Genomic DNA, 22,698 nt, shown 5'->3' on the forward strand with positions numbered 1-22,698 from the left:
CCACCTATTTACTTAGAATTCTCTTACATGGACAGTTTATCGTATCATGAGCAGAGGTACTGATCATCAGAAAACTTACATTATCCAGTGTATTTTGACTAACAGAGTAGTCTTCGACAGCCAGGTCTTGTTCAGCTTCCTCTAATATTGAGAATAGATATGAGAGAGATACGTTAGCTGTCTTTAATTCATACTGCAGTAAATTATAATGTTGTTCCTATTTAAAAGAAAAATAAACACAAATATTATATTGTTACTTTAAGACAATAATACTAAACAAATTAAATGAAATAGGGTTTAAAGTCCTTCTTTTCTTACCATGGCACCGAGCTAATGAAGACGGTTGTCTGTCATGCATTGTGATAGTGATAAGTTTTTCTGGACAATCTCTATCATCCAGAAAAATATTGTACGAATATCAATCTGAATACGTTGTCTACATTTGAAAATAATAGGTCATTGTATAGATTATCCAGTCTCTTACATAAACATAAACAAAGTCTAAGGGAGGTAACTAGTCCTAAACGCCCATGAAATGCATGACATTTCAGAAAATCCATTTGATTGCATTGCCAGTTCAATATCCAACACTCTTAAAAAAAATTTATGGGTCATATCTTATGGTTTTTTTTAATTAATCCTAATTCATCGTCATGTTTGTTTATAATAATGCAAGAATTATGGGATTTATTGCTGGAAGCAGTGCAACTCTTGCTTGATTTGGCCAAAGATACTGCATAATAAACCACATAAAAAAAAAAACCCTCCCGGTTACGCATGGGCAATGGAACTTTTCGTCAAATATTGACAATGTTCCCAGACCATCCGTATGTTGAAGACTAGGAGGTTCTGGGTGACCGAGACTACAATACAGCCTACTCTTATTTTAAATTCTATCAAGGGTTCTTTTATGCCCTTTTTCCTGCCCTCCCAACGACCAGACAGTGTTCCTTGCCAGGCCCTCTGTCCCCATCACTGACAAGGAGGAACCGCACTGGAAAATCTTCAGGTACTTTCTCAGCCCAATCTGAATAAAACACAGATCCTATTTCGTCTCGGTTTTTATAGTTAAAAATTTTGTTTTACTGGTCTTTACTACACTAGGATCTGAAGGAGTTGTTATATAACCTGCATTCTGGTTGATGTGAGGGATTAGCCAATGAAAAGGTCTGTTGCAGCGAGTTCTTGGCATGCAATGCACGGAACTGTGGGTATCCTACTAGAAACATCTACGTTGATTGGTTAATCAAATGTCTGACATCATAGGGTCAAAAGCCACTGACACAACCTCCCACTACAACTGGTCAGATCTTCATGTAGTGTAGGCCATCGAAAGTATAAAAAAATGAAACGAAATATAGATCTGTATTTTAATTGGACTGATTGAATGACCCATCTACTTTTTGAAAAGATAGGTTGCCAGGCAACAAAACATACACCCACAGCAGCTAAATCGTCCGAGCGGTCATCAAGGGTTGTCGCATATTTATTCCTTTGTAGATAATTGGGGGCCTTTACAAGACAGATCCATACAGATCAGATTATACATTTTGTCGTTTGCGGGTTTACAAGGTTCTACAAACTGAAAAAAGGGTCTCAACTCTGGAAGTAATCTACAGAAATTGTTGAAATTTGACAGGCTTTTTCGTTTTACTAATTTAAATAATGCATATAAATTTCATACAGATCACATGATGACTTTTGTCATTCAAAAGTTCACAGTCGCCTTAACTCTAGAAATTCAATAGACCTGTTTCACAAATTTAAATGATGCATATATAAATTTCATACGTATCAATGTGGGCGTATAATAAAATGATAGGAATGGTGCAGGGCTGGTAGACGTTTTTGCAGCATAGGGTGGATATGGGAGAGCAAAGTCTCCACATTACCTTTAAACAAGCATCTGGCATTTTTCTTTCAATAAATCTCTGAACATTTCTCTGGTTTCTTTCAAAATCTGGTCCTTTAATTCTAATACTAAATGTGTAGCCTTCACCATATTTATTTTTCAGATGTTGAATGGAGCCTAGACATTTAAACTTGCCATTTACCATGATAACCAGACGACTACATAATGCTTCACATTCCTCCATACTGAAAATAAGATTTTTTTTAATTAATAGTTTATTCAAATCCAGAGAGAAAGAGAGAGAGAGAGAGAGAGAGAGAGAGGGAGAGAGAGAGAGAGAGAGATACGGTTTAATGTCCACTCGACACAACATATTGGACTAACATATGGGGTTCAATTTTATTTCAATAATTCGCTTGCGCGTAGGGGGTCTTTAGTAGTGGGAGGAAACCGGAGGACCTGGAGAAAACCCATGAGACTGGACAGGCGCCCCTACTCCTTGTCATGTACAACCAGGGAATTGAAACCATGCCAGTTGACTCAATGACAGACCTTATAATACAGCGCGCATGTGCTAACCATTCAACCATCCAACCCCCAATCCTGAAAGGGATTGAGGAATAGGCATAGAAGAATAAATATGGATATTACATGAAGTGAAATGAAATGAGGTTTAACATCCTACTGTTCTGTTCCAACTGGGCTAATGAAGACGGCATACGCCATACAGTGTGTTATGCGAGATATTTTGCCAGGGCAGCTGCACTATGGCCTAGTATTTTACGTGCACACCAATGTACCATCCAAATGATTTAGACAGCTGTCCTTGTAAGGCCCTCCATCCTGCACCACTGTCAGGGGGAAATCACATCGGAAAATCCTAATGAACTTTCTCAGCCAGTGCAAAGATCGAACACGCAATCTTACCACTTAGCCACCATGGCTCCTATCACATGAAATAAGTAGGTGAATAAACAACAAAACAATAAAGTGAATACTGAATCAATATCATATGTATATATATATTTACACAGTGGCTACTTCGTTGCACCGGTCCAGTTATTACATGAATGATATACGTAAATAAACAAAAATAACCAATACAATGATTACTTAATCAAAAACATATATATATATATACATATTTACACAGTTGCTACATACTTGCACCGGTCCATTTATTGCTATATATATAAAGAGCCTGTTAGAACACAGCATTTTTTATATATTTGTACAGGAACAAAATGGAATGTAAACAAAGCTATTAGCCGTAGAAGTTAGTCACAGATGGCAAATTTTCAAGATTACTATTTTAGCATTAAAGTATCATAATAAAGCAAGAATCCAGAACATTCTCTTTTTCAAACTGTTTTCTCGATACTTAAATTCAATTCTAAATATTAAATGGTCGATTGTGCAATGCTCTGGCCAAGTAAAAAATTTGTCAAACGATCTACAGTATATTGATTGGAAACAAAATGTCATTTGGAATGGGTGGGGGAAGGTTGGATGGCCGAAAGGTTATTACGTGCACACTGTATCATAAGATCTGTCATTGAGTCAACTGGCCTGGTTTTGATTCCCTGGTTGTATGTGACTGTTAAAGACCCCTACACGCAGGCAAGTTATTGAAATAAAATTGAATCATATGTTAATCCTGAAATGACCTCGTTTGTGCCGAGTGAACGTTAAAACCCATTTTTTTGATTGGAAACAAAATGTCATATGGGATGGGTGGGGGAAGGTTGGATGGCCGAAAGGTTAGCACGTGCACGCTGTATCATAAGGTCTGTCATTTAGTCAACTGGCCTGGTTTTGATTCCCCGGTTGTACGTGACAAAGGGGTAGAGGCATATGTCCAACCTCGTGGGTTTTCTCCGGGTCCTCCGGTTTGCTCTCACTGTTAAAGAGCCCAACGCGCAGGTAATTTATTGAAATAAAATTGAACCATATGTTAATCCTGAAATGACTTAGTTTGTGCCGAGTGAACGTTAAAAGCCATTTTTGTCTCTCTCTCTCATTTGGAATGGTTGACGGAAAACATGTAGAAATAAGGTAATCAAGAAAGGAAGTCTACCTGTGAGAAGTCAGAATAACAGAACGTCCATCTTGGATGAGATTAAGAATAAGATCCCAGAGAAAACGTCTTGAATGTGGATCCATACCTGTTGTTGGTTCATCCTATAAAATATAACGTCAACACATTGAATCACTACACAACACTAGCCTGGTTGTGCCTGGAACTGACAGTAATATAAATTTGAAACCGGAAGCGGTAGGCCTACACCACCAGGCCTATGTTACTTCTTGGTCTGAGCTACCCCTATCCACCCAATTTTAGCCTCGGGTTGTGTACGGAACTGACAGTAGTATAACTCCGAAACCGGAAGGGGTAGTCCAACACCGACAGGCCTACGTTACTCCCCAGTCCAAGCTACCCCTATACACCCAATTTCAGCCTCGGGTTGTGTCCAGAACCGAAAGTAGTATAACTTTGAAACCCAAAGCGGTAGTCCAACGCCACCAGGCCTACGTTACTACCCGGTCCAAGCTACCCCTATACGCCTCTGGTTGTGTCCAGAATCGAAAGTAGTAGAACGTCGAAACCGGTAGCGGTAGTCCAACGCCAACCAGGCCTACGACTACGTTACTACCCAGTCTAAGCTACCCCTATACACCCAATTTCAGCCTCAGAAGAGCCCTAGTGTAGCCGCCAACCCTGAAGGGTTGTTTGTCCAACCTCATGGCTTTTCTCCGGGTCTCCCAATAATCCTCCCACTGCTATAGACCCCCGTGCACAATCCAATTATTGAAATAAAAGTTAACCACATGTTAGTCTCAAAATGAACAAGTTTGTGTTGAGTGGACAATAAACCCCATCCATACACTGTAACCTTGGTATCATTTATTTAATATCAAATCTTTGTTTAAAAATTTGTAAAAATCATTTAAAATCACCAAATATCATCTAATTTGTACTTGTATCTTTAGTTTAAAGCTGACCGTTCAATTTTGATAATGATTGTCCAATTTACAAGCAATTAATTCCTCGATCCTTGTTAAAAAATAAACAACCCAATTGATACCCAGGTTACAGTGATAACTATACACTAACTGTAGGTCTATAAATTTTACACCTAGAAAACAATGCAACCATTGATAAATAATAAAATCTTATATACGTACCATGAATATAACGGGTGGATGACCTATTAATGCTATAGCTGTGGAGAGTTTACGTTTATTACCACCACTATATGTACCAGATAATTTATTAGCATACTCCACTAATCCTAATTTCTTTAACGCCCAACTCACAACCTGGAGAAAAATATAATATGTAGTACAGATATAAATACTGGACTGGATGATATCCATTAGATAGAGAGCTGATAGTTCTCGCTATAATAAATTATAATAGTTAATAGAATAGATGCCATCTTATGTGTTTGATTTTCACTGAATTTGAATCCAATCAGCTGTTCAACGTCTGTTGATGATTCAACGTAAAAATGGAAAATCAAGACTTTGCTAATTATCATGACAGCGGTAGCAATGACAATCGAGGCTACAGTGATTTTAAAATAAAGTTTTCTCGGCTTCAAGTCAAGCAATTCAACTGAAATTTTCAGCATATTCCCTTTACATCATCTAGGTTTTAACTATTATAGTGAGAACTGCCAGCTCTTTATCTAATCCTGTATAATGTATCGTTAATCTCTTTACTAGAACAATGTAGATCTTAAATATAAAAAAAAATACAGAGAAGTATAAAAGTAGAAAAACAAAAGGATGGGATTTAACCAAGGAAGCACTGTATAATTAATTACCTGTTGCTCGTCTTTTGGTGGTATACCTCTCAATCTGCTATAAAACTGTAGATGTTCTTTAGCTGTTAGTTCATCATAGAGGGAATCAAACTGTGGACAATATCCTATACTTTCTTGTATCTTTTTTATATCTTTCACAATACTGTAAATACAATTATACTACTTTATGTCCTTCACAATACTACACATATAACACAATACTACTTTATATATTTAACAATACTACAAATATTACCAATATACTTGAAGTCTTTGAAAGTAATTTGCGGCATGGACAAGTCCTTTGCGAACTGGAGCCATGGTGGCTAAATTGGTAAGACGCTGGCTCGCTAGCCTGGAGGTCGCGTGTTTGATCCCTGCATTGGCCGAGAAAGTTCATCAGGATTTTTCAACGTGGTTTTGCCTCGTCAGTGGTGCAGGACGGAGGGCCTGATGGGACAAAATATCGAGGTCCCGTGTATACATTGGCGTGCACGTAAAAGATCCCTTGGCAATTGGAATCTGAAATAAGAGTAGTGCCGCTGCTCGAGCAAATTTTCCCTCATAGCCCAGTCAGAGCAGAACAGTAAGACTGTAAACCCCATTTCATTTTTATTGCAAACTACAATATTGCGTAAGTTGAATCTATAGCAGTAAAGATATGAGAAAGTGAAAATTTGTCAAACCTTCGAGACCCTCTATTGACATTATAAACCAGCGCCACTTATAAACGTTCAGTAAAATCTTTTGAATCCAAGCCAGGGGATTATTTACTATTGAGACTTTGTTTTCGTAATATTAACATACCTATATCCGTTAAGATAAGCTGTACCAGCAGTAGGTGGTAAATCACCTGTTAACATTTTAAATGTGGTCGTTTTTCCTGCTCCATTTACACCTAACAATCCAAAACACTGAAATAATATAAATACTACAATTAATAAACGCTGAAATTATATAAATACTACAATTACACATAATCACTGATATTTAGACTCATCTAATACACTGATATAAATATTATACATCTGTGAGTATGGCACTGGCTTAGTAACCAGGTTCGATCCCAGAGTTGTGCTCCCTATTGTGAGAAGTACAGGACAGAGGACCTTGCAAGCGTCTAGTCATTTGGATAAAACAAAAATACAAGCTTCACTCATGTAGGTCTACTTGCTGGCATGCAGGTAAAAGAACCCTTGACAGTTGGAGAGAGAGAGAGAGAGAGAGAGAGAGAGAGAGATGGGGTTTAATGTCCACTTGACACAAACTAGGTCTTTTGGGGACTAACATACATATATGGTTCAATTTTATTTCAATAATTCGCTTGCACATAGGGGTCTTTAGGAGTGAGAGGAAACCGGAGGACAAAGAGAAAACCCATGAGGTTGGACAGATGACCCTACTCCATGTCATGTACAACCAGGTAATCGAAACCACGCCAGTTGGCTCAATGACAGACCTTATGATACAACACGCATGTGCTAACCATTCAGACATCCAACACCCTCGCCCCCCACCCCTTGACAGTTGGAATTCAAAGAAGAAGAGTAAGAAGAAACAATTCTGTCTGAGCAAAATTTCCCTCATAGCATACTGCATGGTATGTGCATTTTGATTAGCTCACTTGTTGTCAAACCCATTTCATTTCATTTCTGTTTTGGATGTTCATACAAGAAATGAAACAGCAGAAAATCTAAATATTGGAAATTCCCTTAAAACCACCACACACACATATAGAAATAATATATTTAGTTATATTTTGCATTTTACTTAAATTACAATTAATCAAATCAAACTTTGTTAAGGAATTGATTTATTTAATTTACATATGTTATCAAAAAGATTTGAAGATTACCTCCCCTGGTGGAACTCCAAGACATACTCTATCAACAGCTACATGATTACCAAGTTTACTTGTTCGATATACCTATAGAATAAATATATAACAACAGTTTACTTATATACTTATATATACATATAACAATAATTATATTATTCTCATCCCATTCTATTCAATTATATGCTAAATTCTCTCAATATTCAAAAATTTTAAAACATTTCATAATAGTCCGGCAGAACTATAGCTGAACCTGGAAATTGTATACAAAGGGTGTCCTCTTTGAATAATCTGCCGAGTGACGCCAAAATTATCATTCTAGACTAAATACTATGGGAGTTATAGGGATTATTTGAAATGGCAGCCATCTTGGACGCCATCTTGAATTTCTCAAAATTTCAAAGGTCATCAAGGTTCACCCAGCAGATTCTTAAAGAGGACACCCTAGGCTACTAAAATCCATCAAAAAAATAAATTGTATACAATTACCAGGTTCACTCTCTCGAAATATTGGGTTTGGCGACCAGACTATAATATTCATAGGATATTTATAAGAACTAAGAAATTTTCAGTTGAAAAAAAGTTTTGCAGTTGCAATTATCATCCAAGGAAGCTATGAGGGTACTCGATTGAACGTTCTGGAATTGAAATCTCTCAATAGTAACAATCGAGTGAAAAGGGGTATTTTGGGCGACAAAGCATCCATCGACTGGATAAGTAAATATATCAACCAACCATGTAGCCGAAACACATTCGTTGTGTTTAATTACGTCACGATTCTACTCACACCACCTCCATAGTCGGGATTGACAGAACTGTGACAGGACTGAATTCCGTGTCACTCGATTGCAATTCTGGACGTTCTGGACTGTGAATCAAGCACCCCCTATATCTAAGTTGTACAATAATTAATTACCTTGGTAAGATTTTCCAGTCTCAATAGATCATATCGGCCATTTCCTTTTAATACTCGTTTACGTTCTGTTGCAACATCAACATCTTCATCATGTATAGGAGAATTAGATACTTTCTGACGTCTACAAAAATATACAAAAATTCACAATTTGGAGTATATTTTGGAAGGAATTAAAGCATCATTAACTTAAATATCTGTATTTTCCGGCACACAAATGGACTAATAATTCTATCCAAACGATTCTGATTGAATTGTTTTTTTCAATCTGATTAAAACACAGATTCTATTTTATTTTGCTTTTTATAATTCAAAATTTAGTTTTACTTGTCTGGAAGAGTTGTTACATTGCCGGCGTTTTGGTCGACGTGAAATGGTCTGTTTCGTCGACTTCTTGGTGTGCCATGCACGGAACTGTGGGTAAATCACTAGAAATGTCAACGCTGGTTGATTAATCAATGTCTGGCGTCATGGGGTCAAAAGACGCTTGTATGACCCCTGACACGACCTTCCAGTACAACTGGTCAGATCTTCATGTAGTATAGGCCATCGGAAGTATAAAAAATCGAAACGAAATATAGATCTGTATTTTAATCCGATTGACTGTTTCTATATGTCATTTAGTAATTGAAGTGAAAATATACAAAATATACAAAATATACAAAGACACGATTCTATGGAAACACTTAATGCCAATTAGTAGGCGAAGCTTCAACAAGGCTTCTCTAGTCTTTATCGACCAATGACAAAATATATAACAAATCAGAAGACATCATATGTACTATGCTGTTTGTATGAATGTATTATTTGTGTGTGTATTATTAGAGAGAGAGAAAGAGAGTGTGAGGGAGAGAGAGAGAGTTTAAGTCCACTGGACACAAACTAGGTCATTTCGGGACTAACACATGGTTCAATTTTATTTAGCAGTGGGAGGAAACTGGCAAAACCCCACGAGCCACGAGGCTGGACAAGCGACCCTACTCCTTGTCACATACAACCGGGGAATCGAAACCACACCAGTTGACCCAATGATAGACCTTATGATACAGCGCGCACATTCTAACCATTCGGCCATCCAACCCCCATGTGTGTATTATCAAATGTATATGACTATGTCTAAGTGTATATGTATGCATGATGTCCATAATGGACATTTTGATGCAATAAACATTCATCTTATCTTAATTATAAACAGTTTAATTGCCCGCGGATTATCAACTAAACATTTTCTAAGTCGGAACGTTCCTCTGATAAGATTGCCCGAGAGTTACCATTTGAGAAAATGAAATGAAATGAAACATGGTTTTATGGCACGTCAGCTCCAACCGGGCTATATTGCGCCAAATTACCATTTAAGAAATAGACTATAGAGATGATGAGTTGTACCTACCGTGGTTTAAAGAAGAAACTGTATTCACATAATAATGTTATAATAAAAAATAGTAGACCAATACAAGCCATAGCAACCAGATGACTCGTCACTAGACCCCATTTTAATGGTGACATCATCATATCATATTGTCCTGAAATATTTAAATTATGACAATTTGTCAGTCACCTGGTGTATCATAAAATACTAGCCGACTCTTTTAACGACATTATCATCAGAATTAGAATCAAAATTATCAGCAGAAGCATCGATAAGTCAAACTGCTTGTCATTCTCCTGCAGATTCAACCAAGCGTAGGTGGTACTGTACATTAGAGAAGTTTCACAACTTTACATTTACACAGTAAAACGTCATCAGTTTTTGTGATGTATATGGTTCAATTTAATTTCAATAATCCGCTTGCGCGTTGGGGTCTTTAGAAGTGGGAGGAAACCGGAGGCCTCTGAGAAAACCCATGACGTTGGATGGGTGACTCTACTCCTTGTCACGTACAACCAGGGAATCGAAACCACGCCAGTTGGCCTTATGATACAGTGCGCACATGCTAACCGTTCGGCCAGCCAACGCCTGCCCACCCACATAAAGCATTGACAAATCACTCCAGTTAATTTTGGTGTTATAAAAATAGTAAACTTACCAGTTTTGAAGTAATATTCATTTTTATATTCATTAAAAGCGAGATCCATGAGACCTCGACCCAAACAATAGTTCGGAAACATCATCAATACATATTTCAATACATTATGTACTCTCTCTAAATCCTGTAATAAAAAGATTAAAAACAATGAAATAATCTGTTTCTCTCATTTACAATAAAACAACAAATTAATACATAGATCAGATTGTATTAAATTATCGTCTGTCACATTATATTCAAATATAAAGTTTTGCAGCTCATTTTTAAAACCGCCCAAAAGTACTGCTCAATAAGTCTGCCTCAAGTCATCCGTTACAAGGTCCTAAAAAGGGTATTATGCAAGAGCTAAAAAAGCCTATTGCAAGTGCTTTTTCCGGCTTCAAACTATTATTTAGACATTTATTCATATGACAAGCCTAATATCAACACCCTAAACCATCAGATGGCTTAGATAATGAATTGATTAGACAACCACCCTTTGACAAACATAGCTGAATCCTCATGTAACATATAATTGCCATCTGGATTGTAACAGATTCAATAGTGGCCCCCCCCCCAGCCTACACACACACACTGCCGCCATAAGAAATATTTACCATTAATAGCGAACATATAGCAAGATAAATAAAATGTAAATCTTACCTTATCATAAGAGAATAATTCTAGTAGGAAACTGGTAATAATACAGGTTATACCAGTAAATAGATTAATAACAATTAAAAATATATAAGCTGTACTCGGTTCATTGAATATAAACGATGCTGGATACATAACAGGTGTCATAGACCAACTGAAATATACAAATAAATATATATACCAAGTTGGGAAGAACATATTTGGTGCAGTGGAAAAGAGTCATAACTTATCCCTCATAGTTCAACAAAAAGACATATAAAGTAGCCAAGTCTCTCACTCAGTATCATCCTAAAGTATTCGACATTGGAAACACACATTATTTGTGAAGTTAAATCAACACTGATGTTGTGATCTTACTGGGAAAAGATGGGCTTCTGATATCCAATATTTAAGACAAAATAAACATTTTACCATTGGTACATAAATCGTTTACCAGAACGCATTTCAGTGCCATTTGTAACAAGGGAATCAAAGAACAAGGCTAGACTTATTCCACAAGTCATGTCAAACTATGGCACCATATTCTTATCTGGAGAGCATGCGCAATAAATACTATCGGTGTAGACTGGAATAACTAGACGCTAGAGATTGCCATTCAATTGAGACTTCTGGCATATTTCACTGAACATAACTGATTTGAAATTAGAGTAAAAACAGAAACGATTGAATGTAAATCAATCTATATTACATTTCTAGGTCCCAATTAATATTAGCGATTTAGCTCCTTTAATTAGCAACATATAAATAATATTCATCTGATGATCTGGTTTTGTAACATTAATAAAATGCCTTATATATATCACAAGGCCATATCAATACAGTGTAAATATATAAGATATACCACAAGGTCATATTGATACTGTGTAAATACATAAGACATACAAGGCCATATACAAGATATACCACACAGCCATATTGATACAGTGTAAATATACAAGATATACCACACGGTCATATCAATACAGTGGAAATATATAAGATATACCACACGGCCATATTGATACTGTGTAAATATATAAGATATACCACAAGGCCATATTGATACAGTGTAAATATGTAAGATATACCACACAGCCATATGGATACAGTGTAAATATGTAAGATATACCACAAGGCTATATTGATACTGTGTAAATATATAAGATATACCACAAGGTCATATTGATACAGTGTAAATATATAAAATATACCCCTCGTTCATATCAATACAGTGTAAATATAAAAGATATACTTACCCATACATAAGAAATAAAGCAATAACAGCAGGAAGATTATCTTCAGATACATAAGCAGGTATTTGAAATATTATTAGTATCAATATACACATAAATGCTGGTATAACATAATTACACTGTAATATATAAACAATATATACTATAACATAGTCACACTAAAAATAACCTTTCACAATAATAAAGTTACAGATTCAAAATCCAACATTTTGGAATTTAAGAAATTTTATTTAATATATAATGTCACACTTGTAGTTTCTCATTCTCCAAACAAATCTTGCTATCCAGCATTCGACTTTGCTGTTGGCTCGCGCACTACACCAGTTGACCCAGAAGTCATTGGTCACATGATTAACTGTATGATAAAAATGGCAACAGTCAGAAAAATTCCTGCCATTATAAACACTTAACGAGTTTTTGTCAATTTTAGGGGGAAATGCCATCAATTACTACCCCTCCGAAAAAAAAACAGTATAAATTTGCATGTTTTATGTGTAAATGTATTAGGCCTTACATGCATGTTATAATGGAAAACAGATCCATGTGTATGTAATTCTAAAGTATTTACGACCCTTTAACCCCGTAATCCTTCACGAAAGAGTTCCCTGTATATTTGTAAAACCTTTATTATTTTACAATAAGTATGACCCCATTTCTATTAGGAATAAGTATATTATCATTTATTTGGTTTCCATTGTATTGTTTATCATTGTCTATCGATACCAAGAATCTTGGTGGCATAGTCAAATGAGCTGTTAGCAGAGGTTAGTGTGGACTGCAAGGGAAGACAACTCTGTTTGGGAGATTGGTAGTTTCTATTTATATTAATATTTGTCCTCTTCGATGTCAATCCCTAGGATAACTGGACTCTTTACCTTATAAGCTTCATACAAGTCACATTGGACAAATAATCAGCGTTTAAACTGTTTAGATATTATTTAATAAAATAAAATATAACTTACGATATCCCAGATATAATTTCCGAGCCAGTAAACAACCGGATTTATACCAGTAACAAATTGTAAATGTTTGGCTTTTGTTGATTTCTCATAAACAAGAAATACAACGAAACTAGCAGGTACGAAAGACATAGCTACTATAATAAATATAGCTATTAATACATCCGTACCCTGCATACTGAAATTATAAACAATAAACTTATTATACTTTATGTCTAACCAAGGAATCTTATTATCGTATAAAAATCAGATTATTTTATAAGATTACACGACAATAACACTGGCTGTGATGTTTATTAAGATATGTCCCTAGGTTTCCATGAATTCCCTAATTCTAGGTTCCCACTATTGCGATTTCTGCTATGATTGAAATTGTAATTTAAATGTGAAGTAATTGTGGTGATCTTATCTGGCCCCGAGTTCACAAAGCATTCTCAGACTTAAGTCAAGAATTTACTCAAAATTGTTCGCCTTATTTTAACTAAAATATATTCCTTTATAAAACTTCTGTTGTTTTAATGTATCAAGTACATGAATAAGGAACTATATGCAAAGTTTTGTGTTTCTGGATCAAAGATATTTCTCATAAACAGTGATTGAAAGTTGAGTAAATTCTCAACTTAAATCTGAGAATACTTTGTGAACTTGGGCCAGGTCTTATCAGGTCGTAGCAATCGTGTTGATTATATCGAAACGTATCTGCACATACCAGATCGTGGACTCAGTAGTGACAATCCTATTGTTACACATCGTGCAACAGTGGGAACCCAGCGTGAATTGAAAGATTGTTAAGAAAGGTAGAGAACAACCCAACCTGGTATACACACTTGGCCCATTATTAACTCTTAGCTGACCCAAGTCGACTGGCTAGGTCCAGGGTTAGGGTTAGCGTTGGGATTAGCGCTAGCCCTGTTTACATCTCGTGACCTATGACGAAAAATTGAGCTGGCCTTATCAAATAGCACTAATTTTAAATACATCAGTTTACTTACATATAATTCAGGGTAGACAACTCATTGTTGGTTTGATTCCATGGATGATTGACAGCAGTTATACCATAAGCAGATGGGTTACCAGCTGATCGGGGTAAATTGGCTCTCAAGATGGCGTTATTTATAGAGTTGAGGAAGACAGGCATGGAATGGTATCCTTTATGGTTAAACCAATACTGTAAACATAATAATACCCTTTATTTAGTTTTAAATTCATTTAAAATGGAGACTGCCAGACTCAATGAAATCAACACAGTTCCTATTTATCTTTCCAGTTTTCTACAATTCTTTTGTTTATGGAAAAGTTTTAAGTAAACTGCATTCTGTATGACTTAAGGGATAAGCCAATGAAATAGTTTGTTTAGTAGAGCTTACACCACATGTGCTAAGAATTCTGGGAGATATTTTTGAGTGGTTCTGAAAGGCTATTACATGTACATGTATGTTGATTGGTTAAAGAAACGGTCGATATCATTCAATCAAGGTTCTTATACATGACCCCTGACTTGACCTCTCTAGATATCTCTATGTAATACAGAGAATGAATATGTGAGAGAGAGAGAAATGGGGTTTAGCATCCACTTGACACAAACTAGGTTATTTTGGGACTAACATATGGTTCAACTTTATTTCAATAATTTGTTTGCGAGTAGGGGTCTTTTTGTAGGAGGAAACCGACCCTACTCCTTGTCACGTACAACTGAGGAATCCGATTGACTGTGAATACCAGACATAATTTTTCATGAACAGCTGTGATTGAGGTTACAAAAGACTCAAACATAAGACGATACTATCAAAACAGCTGTCAAATATATATATACCTACCTTAGCTAATTTTCTAACAGCCAATTTTTTAAACAAGGTTGGAGCTTTTTCACCAAAATTTTCTGGAATACACTCTTGTTCTAAACCAAATGACAAGGCACCATATCTACAGAAAAAAGAATTCCAAAAGTGTCTTAATTTCATGAAACCAAGACACAAAATGTTCCTCCAGAACTTTGATTTTTGTTAAAGAGTATAATAATTCAACAGGGCAAGATCAGCTACATCAAACAGATCCTCCAGAACTACATGGGTCCTGCACCAGAGGAATTAGTGATACACGTCGGGCTCAACAACAGGGAGGAAAGTGGACCAAGGATACACGAACAGTTGGTAGATCTACTCAAGGTGACCAGAGCAGCTTTCCCAACAACCAAGCTCTTCGCCACACAGATCCCCACTTCTCCCGACTCGGACAAGAAAATCTGATCGCCTACCAAAACATCACCAGCTACAACCAATTTAGCGTTCCTCATGATACATCCCTTCACAAAACATTTATACAATTCATTTGATTTCTTCTGTGTTGAAGTTCTAACATTCCAGAACAGAGTTTAAATATAGAAAAGAAAAGAAATGGGGTTTAACGTCCTACTGTTCTGCTCCGACTGGGCTAGTGAGAGAGAGAGAGAAAGAGAGAAATGGGGTTTTAACGTCCACTTGACACAAACTAGGTCATTTCAGGACTAACCATGGTTCAATTTTATTTCAATAATTCGCTTGCGCGTAGGGTCTTTAGCATGGCAGGAAACCGGAGGACCCAGAGAAAACCCACAAGGTTGGACAGGCGACCCTACTCCTTGTCACGTACAACCGGGGAATCGAAACTCCGCCAGTTGACTCAATGACAGATCGTATGATACATCGCAGCGCACACGTGCTAACTATTTCGCCATCCAACCCCCCCTCTGGGCTAATAAAGACGGACATATGCTATACAGTGTGCTATGAGGGAAATTTTGCCCGGACAGCCTACTCTTACATCGAATTTCAACCAACAAGGGATCTTTTACGTTCACGCCAATGTATACATGGATGTTTGGATTTTCGTGCCATCCTAATATCAAGATAGCTGTCCTTATCAGGCCCTCTGTTCTGCACCACTGACAGGGGGAAACCGTGCCGGAAAATCCCGATGAATCTCTCGGCCAATGCAGACTGCAAGACCATACATAATCAAAAATACTTTCGGTTAAAAAATTATTGAAATTGACCATTTCTAATTAAACATATTGATTTGACACGGCCATCTTTATGTGTCTAGTTATAATAATTTAGCTTTATTTCGCACACAAGACGACACAATCGTCTGAATGTTTTTTTTAATATCCTCTTACCTATGTGAGAGAGAGAGAGAAATGGGGTTTAACGTCCACTCGACACAGTCATTTCGGGACTAACATATGGTTCAACTTTATTTCCATAATTCGCCTGCGCGTAGGGGTCATTAGCAGTGGGAGTGAACCGAAGAAACCCGGAAAAAAAAAAACGAGGTTGGACAGTCAACCCTACTCATTGTCTCGTACAACCGGGGAATTGAAACCACGCCAGTTGACTCAATGACAGACCTTATAATACAGCGCGCATGTGCTAACCATTCGGCCCTTCAACCCCCCAATCCTGAACCGGGGAATCGAAACCACGCTAGTTGACTCAATGACAACCCCTTTCTTACCTGTGTAATCTATAATCGTAGGTTGTATACAGTAGATAATCCTCTGTGTGTTGTCCCGTTATATTTTGTAGAATGTCCTTAGATACGACCCGGAAACTAGGGGGATTAGGATGATAGGCTCGACTACATATAAAACCTGAACCATCTTTTAAACACTGACATGAAGGATAATAATGTGAACTGGAATAACTTGGACCTAAAATAAATATACAAAATATTATTCACAGTTCAACTTTCAAATGCCCACAGTTCAACACAAACTTAATACAATCTCATCATAAGTATAATCTATATGCGTAAAATCACTACACTGCAATCAAATCACGCTTCCAATTTTCACCCAGATCAGGCCCCAAGTTCACAAAGTATTCTTGGGATTGAGTTAATTAGAATCTACTCAACTTTCAATCACTGTTTATGAGAACTATCTTTGATCCAGAAACACAAAATTTTCTACATAGTTTCTTTTTGATGTATTTGATATATTAACACAACAAAAGGTTTATAAAGGGTTATATTTGAGTTAAAATAAAGCGAACAATGTTGAGTAAATTCTTAATGCTTCGTGAACTCGGGGCCCGAAAGTTTGGATCCTTTGAAATGTATCAATCTAATTAAATTTAGATCTAACTTGTATAATATACTGTTTGTCTACTCTATATAGTTAAACATAGACCAGGGGTCCATTCAGGACTAAATCTTAACGTCATACCACCTGGCAAGAAAATTCTTAACTCAAATTCTTGATTCAAGAGAGAGGGAGAGAAATGGGGTTTAATATCCACTCGACACAAACTAGGTCATTTCTGGACTAACATATGGTTCAATTTTACTTGAATAATTCGCTTGTGCGTAGGGGTCTTTAGTAGTGGGAGGAAACTGGAGGACCTGGAGAAAACCTACGAGGTTGGACAGGTGACCCACTGACCCTACCCCTTGTCAAGTACAACCGGGGAATCAAAATCAGATATCAAATGAAACATAACAAACCATAATCAACTATCGATGTCATTGCTAGCCTGCGATATTTACTGGATTAGGATCAGATTTGCTGCTCAATTTTCATTTATGATTAAATCATGAAATGGATAATCGAGACTCTGTTTTTTATTAATTATGATCGAGGCTAGGCCTAACATTCAATCGCTAAATTCTCAGTTCAGAGTGGATCAAATTGACTGAAATTTTCAACAAATTCTCTTTACATTATCTAGTTTTTAACTATTATAGTGAGAACTGCCAGCTTTTTATCTAATCTCCCATAATGTATCTTTAACTAGACTGTAAATATACGTAAACAGAAGCTTACCTAGTGGTGTATCTGGCTCCGTGAAGTTGATTTTAGTGCTGGAAGTGGGTGAAATGGCATCTGGGATATAACTATCTAAATGAAGACCAGACGTGAACACTTGTTGACATTCTTCATTATAATATCGCGATAAAAGTTCAAATGTCTTATAATCAAAATTGTTGTCTCTCAGCAAATCGGTATCGAATGAACTGTTGTGGGCAGAACGCAGAACACAAGTGGCACCAAGGCCTGATGGATAATGTAAAGTATTTATCAATTTCTCCGGCCCAGCATCTAGTTCTCTCCCTTGACGATAAAATCGTTCATTTGTAAACGGTACAAAGTTTCCGTGGGGCTGAGTTATGTTATAATACTGAGAAGGATTAAGCACTATAGGGGGCGCATCATCAACAGATGGCGCTGCTAAGGCAACAGTCATTGCCACAGCAACAAAGATGGCAGGTAAAATAATTTGTGAGAACAGACTCCTCCAGTTTCTCATAATGTAACGACAACGTTTAACAAGAACAGCACGGAACTGATTCAGCAGTAACAGTTTTTTACTCAGCATGCGGCTTCCTCGGCCCTCTAAAAGCACTCTTGGCGTATTTTTATCATCTGAAATATGAAGAAGAAAAACATAAGTTGCTTGGCAACAAAATGTGCTCCATCAGCAGGTATAAGCTGTCTGAGCAGTCCATAATGGTTGTAAGAGAGAGAGAGATAGAGAGAGGGCATTTAACAGCCACTGGACCCAAACTAGGGCATTTTGGGACTAACATATAGTTCAATTTTATTTCAATAATTCGTTCGTGGGAGGAAACCGGAGGAACCGGAGAAAACCCACGAGGTTGGACAGGCGACATTACTCCTTGTCACTTACAACTGGGGAATTGAAACCACGCCTGTTTACTCAATGACAGACCTTATGATACAGCACGCACGTGCTAACCATTCGGCCATCCAACTCCCCTGTAAAATAAAGACTCAAGTATCCAGTGGTGAATGTATAGTACAATTTCAAAAGTGTAATTTAAATCCCGGTATGGTTTTTAAAAAAATATGGATTTTATCAATAGTTTCCCACCTTGTTCATATTTTGAATAAATTTTAGGATATTTTCTATTTGAGGGCGTGTCTTCCCCTCCAGCAGCCATTGCTCCTAATTCTAGTATATCTACATCAGGGTTTTCTTTTACTCCACCAGTCGCCATTCCATCGCTTAGCAACTCATCATCATCATCATCAGGCAGCAGTAATTCATTTAGATTATTCTGATTGGTTGCATGTGCATCTATATCAGATGGATTTATAGGATGTGTTGATTCATCTCTTGTTATTATTTCTTCTAATTGCTTGTCTTCTTTTAATTCTAATAAATAATATATAATAGGATCAATATTTTTGCTTATAAAAAATTTCACTCCTTCAGCTCCTTCTAAAAGGAAAGCTGGTCATAGTTAAACATACATTATATAAGAGCTAAATCTGCCTATTGCAGGTCTTTCTTTAGGCCTGAAATGTTACCTAAATTATTAATTAGACAATCTTACCAAGACCATAATCAACTCTCGATACCATCGCCAGCCTGCAATGTTTACTGGATTTTAATCCGTTCTGCTGCTCAACGCTTGATGATTAAATCCAAAAATGGATAATCAAGACTATGTTTTTTATTGTACCGACTTTAGTAATGATGATCGAGGCTAGGCCTAAATTTCTAACGCTAATATCTCGATTCAGAGTGGAGCAATTTGACTGAAATTTTCAGCATATTCCCTTTTCATTATCTAGATTTTAACTTTAATAGTGAGAACTGTCAGCTCTTTATCTAATCTTCCATAATGCCCCTTTAATTTATTATTTGTTTAAAAATAATGAGAGGTACACTGAGGCTACAGCAACAGTAAATGAAATATAAAAATCAAGGCAAAATTAGCTCAAAAGTAAACTGAAGTAAATATATTATCTGCCACCAGAATAATATACTTTCTATGTATTCATTCACTTTTGAAGAATATACTTTCAGCGTAATTTATCTAAAGTTTGTAACTTTTAATATACTCACTTTCTTCTTCAAGACAAGCTGCTTCGGTGACCTTCAAAAATACTTCCTCTAGGGTCGTATCCATGACACCCATGCTGTCTATATATAGATGTTCTACACCACTTTCACAAACTTGGAAAAACTTCTCAAAATTTCCTTTTTTGGCTTCTTCAAATGGCAGTATGTAGTGTAACTCCCTGGTATTCTCACTAACTAAATAAGCTGATGGAATGTATTTTCTAATAAAATCTGTGACCTTTGACTCATCACAGGGTGATGTAGGTTGTCTTGGTACCCCATTGTGTACTGTAGTTTGTTCTTCTATAAATAAACCAAATATAAAAAACACTAGATATATGTATACCTATTCTAGACAGAAAATGCTACAATACTGTAATATTCCAAATATCTGGTTGATGCGAGAATTTAGTCAATGAAATGGTCTGTTACAGCGAGTTCTTGGTGTGCTGTGCATGGAACTGTATGTAAACCACTAGAAACGTCAACACTGATTGATTAATCAATGTTTGATGTAATCAATGCCTGACGTCATAGGGTCAAAAGCCACTTGTATCAACCCTGATGCAACCTCCCACTATAACTGGTCAGATCTTCATGTAGTAGAGGCCATCGAAAGTATAAAAAAAACGAAACGATATATAGGTCTGTATTTTAATCAGATTGGGCCACTCTATCTTTGTAAAATGTTTCAACAGTATTTAGTAATTAAAGGACAATATTGGTGTCAGTCATTATTACATATGTGATAGAACTGGTTAAATACATTCCAAATATAATTTTAACACAGAGATCATTGGTATGGGAGATGTGTAACAAACACGTAAAGAAACGGGAAGTGACGTCAAACATGACAAACACGAGTTGTCCTTCTATATAACTGACTGAAGTAACAAGCTCTATCACATATTTTATAATGACTGGCACCAATATTGTCCTTTAACTGGAAATCCACAGGTCACTATTGTGTTAAATACAATTACTGTTTATTACTTAGCGACGTTTCGACAAGGCTTCTCTAGTCTTTTATCCCATTATTCATATTAAAGGAGCTAAATCGCTAATACTTGGGACCTAGAAATTCATACAAATTTGTCGCAACACATATAATAATGTAATATGAATTTATATAAACTGATTTACATTCAAACATTTCTTTTTTTACTGTAATTTCAAATTAGTTATGTTCGGCGAAATAAGCCAGAAGTCTCGATCGAATGGCAATCTCTAGTGTCTGGTTATTCCAGTCTACACCTAAAGTATTTAATGCGCACGCTCTCCAGATAAAAATATGGCATCACCGCTTGACATGACTTGTGGTATATGTCTAGCCTCCTTTTGCGAGTCCCTTGTTACAAATGGCGCTGAAACGTATTATGGTGCACAATTTATGTACCAATGGTAAAATGTTTATTTTGTCTTAAATATTGGATATCAGAAGCCAATCTTTTCCCGGTAAGATCACAACATCAATGTTGATTTAAACATGCATTATGCAAGAGCTAAATCTGCCTATTGCAGGTCTTTCTTTAGGCCTGAAATGTTTTCTAAAGTATTAATTAGACATTAATTAACTGACCCAGGCCTTAATCAACTCTCGATGGCATCAGATTTCTCTGAGATTAAATAGATTAGTATGGTTCAGCGATACTTTGATTTAATCAAATATGGAGGACTGAGACTTAGCTTTAATCAACCAGTACCGTGGTTGAAATTATTGCACACGTCTGTCAAACCTTCAAAGGCTAATATCTTCGCTTGCAATAGAGTAATTTGAATGAAATTTTCAAATTATTCATTTTACATCATCTACCTTCGAACTATTATAGCAACAATGGCTAGTTCTTTATCTAAATCTTACATAATGTATCTTTAAATTGACAAATAATTCATGTTTTCAATGTCGAAGACTTTGGATGATATTGAGTTAGCTATTTAAAGGTTCTTACCTTCTATTTCCTCTGTATTATTATCTGATTTAACTAAAGCCAAGTGATAACCTTCTCCGATATTATTCTTTAAAAATATAGATGATCCACAACATTTCATCTGGCCATTAGATATAATAGCTATACGATCACCTAATATATCAGCTTCATCCATATGATGTGTTGATAACAAAATTGTTCGATCTGTCAATTGAATAAAAACCAAACATCTATCCAATTCAATCTAAAGACAAACTTATAGGTTCCTGTTTATCAATTAAGTTTACTGAATTAGAGTTAGCTCCCCTTGCATAACTAAGGGAGAAAATGTCAAATAATCAAAGGGGACACTTGATTGAACGTTCCAGAATTCAATTCTCTCAATCCCCAAAATAATGACAATCAAGTGAAGAGGGGATTCCGATCCACAACGCATGAGTTGACTGCATAAGAAAATATCTCAACCAACCATGACAGCTCAAACATATTCGTTGTTTTTAATTACTAACACCACCTCCATAGTTGGGAACGACAGATCTGTAACAGGACTGAATTTCGCATTACTTGATTGCAATTCTGTCACACACCTCTCAATGATAAAGTTTTCAGGGAAAAAGTTGACAGAGTTCACAGGGGAATGGCCGATAATGAAATAAA

The 22,698-nt window shown here is 36.3% G+C and overlaps 1 protein-coding gene across 1 annotated transcript in view; it reads right to left on the reverse strand.

Annotated features, from left to right (window-relative positions):
• LOC126812221 (ATP-binding cassette sub-family A member 2) overlaps positions 1-22,698 on the reverse strand; it is an 81,167-nt gene that overhangs the window by 6,881 nt on the left and 51,588 nt on the right. The window contains exons 26-45 of the mRNA XM_050538513.2: positions 22,063-22,245; positions 20,117-20,413; positions 19,136-19,420; positions 18,067-18,666; positions 16,758-16,953; positions 15,083-15,188; positions 14,258-14,433; positions 13,269-13,443; positions 12,310-12,425; positions 11,081-11,228; positions 10,439-10,562; positions 9,802-9,934; positions 8,415-8,535; positions 7,517-7,588; positions 6,469-6,575; positions 5,683-5,824; positions 5,039-5,173; positions 3,930-4,033; positions 1,893-2,097; positions 80-217 (exon numbers count right to left, since the gene is read on the reverse strand). Of these exons, the coding sequence (XP_050394470.1) occupies positions 80-217; positions 1,893-2,097; positions 3,930-4,033; positions 5,039-5,173; positions 5,683-5,824; positions 6,469-6,575; positions 7,517-7,588; positions 8,415-8,535; positions 9,802-9,934; positions 10,439-10,562; positions 11,081-11,228; positions 12,310-12,425; positions 13,269-13,443; positions 14,258-14,433; positions 15,083-15,188; positions 16,758-16,953; positions 18,067-18,666; positions 19,136-19,420; positions 20,117-20,413; positions 22,063-22,245 (3,563 nt within the window). The remainder of the gene's footprint in view (positions 1-79; positions 218-1,892; positions 2,098-3,929; positions 4,034-5,038; positions 5,174-5,682; positions 5,825-6,468; positions 6,576-7,516; positions 7,589-8,414; positions 8,536-9,801; positions 9,935-10,438; positions 10,563-11,080; positions 11,229-12,309; positions 12,426-13,268; positions 13,444-14,257; positions 14,434-15,082; positions 15,189-16,757; positions 16,954-18,066; positions 18,667-19,135; positions 19,421-20,116; positions 20,414-22,062; positions 22,246-22,698) is intronic.

This window comes from Patella vulgata, chromosome 1 (assembly GCF_932274485.2).
Source record: "Patella vulgata chromosome 1, xgPatVulg1.2, whole genome shotgun sequence".
In the NCBI taxonomy this organism is placed as follows: Eukaryota; Metazoa; Mollusca; class Gastropoda; family Patellidae; genus Patella; species Patella vulgata.